At 45.7% G+C, this 4,916-nt stretch overlaps 1 protein-coding gene across 1 annotated transcript in view; it reads left to right on the top strand.

Annotated features, from left to right (window-relative positions):
* The window catches only part of PLCD1 (phospholipase C delta 1), a 60,946-nt gene that overhangs the window by 46,905 nt on the left and 9,125 nt on the right, over positions 1–4,916 (top strand). The window contains 4 exon segments of the mRNA XM_006022949.3: positions 902–1,018; positions 3,872–4,050; positions 4,876–4,912; positions 4,915–4,916. The exon segment at positions 4,915–4,916 is cut by the window's right edge and continues 55 nt beyond it. Coding sequence (XP_006023011.2) covers positions 902–1,018; positions 3,872–4,050; positions 4,876–4,912; positions 4,915–4,916 — 335 coding nt within the window.

Genomic DNA, 4,916 nt, shown 5'->3' with positions numbered 1-4,916 from the left:
GTAGCCTGTGAGAGGGGGCCTTCCCAGTGCTGAGGCAGAAACAGGCCACAAAAGGCACAAGAAGGCTGCAGACAGAAGCTTATGTGCTATTTCTATGTCCCTCCCCCAGAGCGCTGTGATTGGAAGGGGACTCAGGGAAAGATCACAGTCACTGGCCAGCTACAGATGTCAGTCTTCCCCCCCCACCCCGGCCTCCTCCCCTTCTCAGTTTCGGTTTCCCTGCAAGACTGCCTTAAAATCTCTGAATCTTTTCTGAATCAATTTGGAGGGGTTTTTTGGTCCCCTGATTTGATTCGGATTCGGTGATTTGGCCTACGAATCGGGCCAAATCTTCTCTGAATCAAATTGGTGAATGAAGCTTCGCACCCCACTACTATCTGGGAGAGGAAATGGTGTCTTAAATGGCATGTCCTATTGCGACTGGACTTGGAGGCTATGTGGTGGGTTTCTGTTGCCAGACTGGATGAGCTTGACTGTTAGAATCAAGTTTTTCATGTAAGTGGCTGCGATTTTTCATTTGAAAAAGGAGGGAAACTTCTGAGACTTCTCCTCCTCCCAAGGTCCCTGCAATGGGAACTGTATGTGGATGACAGTGGATTCAGTTTGCCAGGCGGAGCAGAGTCCACTTTGGAGAGGCCACTAGCCTGCTCTTGATGGTCAGGTGGGGGTGAGAAGGCATTCAGCATGCATGGGTATCAGTCTCTTTGGTCAGCTCTGCCTCCATGAGAAGTAGCAGCAGGGAGGTGGTGTCACTGAGCCAATTAAAAAGCAATTAAAAATTGCTAGATACACAATTAGAGCACGCATTGAGTAGGCAGGTAGAGATGCTGTATATAGCATTAAGCAGAGGGAGAAATAGCAGAAGTTACTGAAAGGTAGGTTGTATCTTGTTCTTTTGCAGGAACCGATTTTATTCATCACAACATCAAGTATCTGAGCCGGATCTATCCTGCTGGCTGGAGGACGGATTCTTCCAACTACAACCCAGTTGACTTCTGGAACGTGGGCTGTCAGATCGGTACATGCAATGTGACGCACATGGGTTGTCCAGTGACCTAATTGTTCATAGGATCTGGCTGACCTGCATGTGGTTTCAGTCCAACTGGTGCTTATTGGCAGGCCCGGAAGAGAGGCTAAGGGCTTAATCATAGAGAAGTAGGACTGGAAGGGATCCCCAGAGTTCATTTAGTCCAACCCAGTGCTTGAGGCAGGATCATCCCTATCCAAACCATCCCATACAATCTAAATTCTACATAATACTACCATCAACCCTGACACAACACAGACCTATCACCCTAACCTGCCACAGATAAAGCAGGGGACCCTTGGCAGTTAATGTCCTGTTTCTATGAAAGGTTGTCAGTGCATGCTGGAAAGATCCCAGGTAGAGAGCAACCCCCCCCACAGTCCATACCAATCCATCCATGGGGTAAAATTCCTTCCTGCCCCCCCAATGTGCTGTTTAGTCTGACCCTGAGTGGAGGAGCAAGACCCTTATTTTGCTGCAATTTCAAGCCGTTGGTCCATGCTTCCTTGTCTGCAGCAAGAGAGAAAAGGTGTTTTCCCTCTTTTTTATGGCAGCCCTTCAAGTATTTGAAGACTGCTATCATGTCCCCTCTTAAGTGCCTTTTTAGGAAGCTGAACATGCCTACCTCCTTCAGCCTCTTCTCATAAGACTGGGCCCTTTATCATCTTTGTTGCCTACCTCTGGATCCTCTCTGACTTCTCTACATCCTTTTTAAAAAGGTAGAGCCCAGAACTGCAAACAGTATCCAGATGAGGTCTAGCTAGTGCTGAGTAGAGAGGCATATCACCTCCCGTGTCTTGCAACTACTGCTTCTATCGATGCAGTGCACAACTCCACTCGAAACCTCCTGCCATTCAGACATGGACCCATTAATAATTACCCTTTGCTTGCAGCTATTGAGTCAGTTATTTATCCACCTTGTAGTAGTGTTATCTAGCCCACATTTTTCCAATTTGTTTATGAGAAGGTCATGTGCAACCTTGTCAAAAGCCTTGCTGAAGCTGAGATGTACTATATCCACTGAATTCCCTTCATCCACTCAAGTAGTTACTATGTTAACGAAGGAGATCAAATTTATTTGACATTGTTTTTCATAAATCCACGCTGGCTGCTTGTGATCAGCCTTTAGTCCCTCCATATGCTTGCAAGTGGCCTTCCTTAGGATATGCTCCAGTAACTTCCCAGGATTGAGGTGAGGCTAACCAGTTTATAGTTCCCTGGGTCCTCTTTTTTGCCTTGTACAGAAGAGAACTATGTTCACCCTTTTCCAGTCCTCTGGTACCTAGCCTACCCCCACGACTTCATGAAGATAATTGCCAAGGGCTCTGAGATCTCCTTGGCCAGTTCCTTAGTACCCTGGGATGAAGTTCATCCAGCCCTGCTTGTTGCAGTGTCTGATTAAGTCATTCATCATTTCTAGATCTTGCTTTGACAATGATCCCTGCTGTGAATAGAGAGGCTATGCATGAATGAATGTATCCCCACAAGACACGGGGACACAGTGCTGTTATCTCTGAATGCAAGGGGGGCCAGAGAGACACAAGTAACTTGCTCCGAGTTCTTCCTCTAGCAAAGCCAGAAATGGAGCTCAGATCTCCTAAGCCCCAATGCAGTGCTGTTAACTCCCAGACGTGATGCTTCCCTGTTTCCTGCAGCTGTTTTCTGCATCCAAAGTCACAATCTTTTAAACTCTAGAACCACTAGAAAATTGAGGAATTACTGTCTCAAAAACAAGAGTTCTGGAACAATATTACTGAAATTAAGCATTTTAGTCTCTTCCACACCGGCTTGGGAGGAAGCGTAGTCTAATGACCAGAGGGCGCGATGGGGAACTCAGTATGCCAGGTTTTGCTCCTGACTGCCACTGACATGGAAGAATTTGCTGATGCCATCACCGTCAAAGTTAGCTTCTTAAAATGAGCCACCTATTTGAGCCCCCAATAAGTGGTCTGATTTTCAAAAGTTACCAATCGGGTTGCTGTATTGCATATATTTATGGCCCTCAATGCATGACAAGCATCATCTGAGAGGTTGAAGTGTTTGAATCATTGGTCAGGCACTTAGGATTTGGGTTTATGGTAGATAACCAACTGAGGATAAGCTCCCAGTACAATGTAATGCTAGACACACTGTATAAGCAAGGAAATAGGTTAAATAGAGAATTGGTGCTTACCTCTGCATATGATGTTAGCGAGGCAATTGCTGGAGGCTTTGTCCAGATCTGGTGTCCACCCTGTAAAAAAGGATGTTTGTTAATTAGGGAGGGCTCAAAAAATGATTCAAGGTCTGGAAAGCTTGGCTTATGGGAAGAGACTAATGAAGCTCAATCTATTTATCTCATTCAAGAGAAAGATAGAAGATGACTTATTCTCTATCTCCAACTACATATATGGAGGTTCCTGAAAATGGAGGGCTCTTCCTCTGGCAGACATCTAGCAGACTGAAGCAGAGGCAATTCCAGTGTTTGGAAATGGAAGGTCAATACATTCAGGCTGAAAATGAAAGTTGGGTTATAATTAGCCAATGAAACAACTAATCTGGGGATACAGTGAATTCTTGAAGCCCTTAATGCAGGGCTAGATGTGTTTCTGATAGATGCACTTGTTCTGGAATCACTGGATAAAATTCCCTGGCCTAAATGGATTGGATTAGATGATCGTAGTGATCGCTTTGGGTTTGACAATCTGTAAAACCCTCAGGTGACAGGCTGTACAGGAAGCAAACTGTATTGCAGTTAAGCAAATCTTTATAGCCATAAAAGTAGTTGTCTGCGTGAACTAAATCACTACAGAACCACGTGTGTTGACACCCATGAAAGTGAATTTATGCATTATTTTGTTTTAGTTGCCTTGAATTTCCAGACCCCAGGCAACGAAATGGACCTCTACCAGGGCAGATTCCAGGATAATGGCTTTTCGGGGTACGTCCTAAAGCCAGAATTCCTTCGGGACATGGACACCGCATTCAATCCAAAATCGATTGTGGAAGGAACATGGTGGACACAGAAGAAACTGGTGGTTAAAGTAAGAATCAGATTTGGTAAAGTGTAACAGCCGCACAAACCCTGGTTGCTTCTGTGAATCTGAATTTTGCCATATGGGCTCACAGAGAACAGCACCTGCCCTGATTTCAGTTCATCAAGGCAGTCAAGCACTTGCTTTTGTCCTGTTGACTTTAATCTGAATTAAGACCCCTGTGAGCAAACCTCCTGAAGGCAATGGGATGACTTGCGAAGCCACATACGAGTTCTGCCAAGATGTGTGCATGTACTTTGCTTTAGGCATGGGATGTGTATGAAGGGGCATATTCAGCATATGTAGAGTGAAGCCAGTGTGTAAGTCTTAGCAGGACTGGGGTGTGTGGCGCTGTAAGCTTGACAGATGAGGGGCATAGATGTAGTTTTCTTCTTTGGGATCCTGTGGCCGCCAAGTGCTGCCACAATGCAAATAATAATGAAAAGGGGTGGCAGAATCGAGAATCATAGACCCCTTTTTTCAATGACTTCAGCTTTGCATGGTGTGAGATAAAAGGTGGGAAGTTCATATTGCCTGACTGTTACAGTCGCAAACATGTATTTAGCCACGAGGCATCACTTGCTTCTGGGTAGGACCTGAGTGCAAGGGGAGGCGCAGAAGTCATTCCCTGCCCTGTGTCCAGTGGGACATTGCACAGAGGACTAGGTCCACCCTGCTCTTGTCACCTCTTCCACCAAAGCCACCATTGTCATAAATAAACTAGGCCAGCCATGACAGATCCTGTATCCCTGAAGGCTGTAGTCCTAAGGAAAATGATGACAGTCGTCCAAATTGAGCCCCGTCCTTGATGCATGTGATTTTCCTCTCCTGCAGATCATCTCTGGCCAGCAGCTGCCCAAGGTGAACAAGGGCAA

Source organism: Alligator sinensis, unplaced genomic scaffold (assembly GCF_000455745.1).
Source record: "Alligator sinensis unplaced genomic scaffold, ASM45574v1 scaffold885_1, whole genome shotgun sequence".
Taxonomy (NCBI): domain Eukaryota; kingdom Metazoa; phylum Chordata; order Crocodylia; family Alligatoridae; genus Alligator; species Alligator sinensis.
The sequence above is the reverse complement of the archived record's forward strand: the minus strand, read 5'-3'. Positions and strand labels throughout refer to the sequence as shown.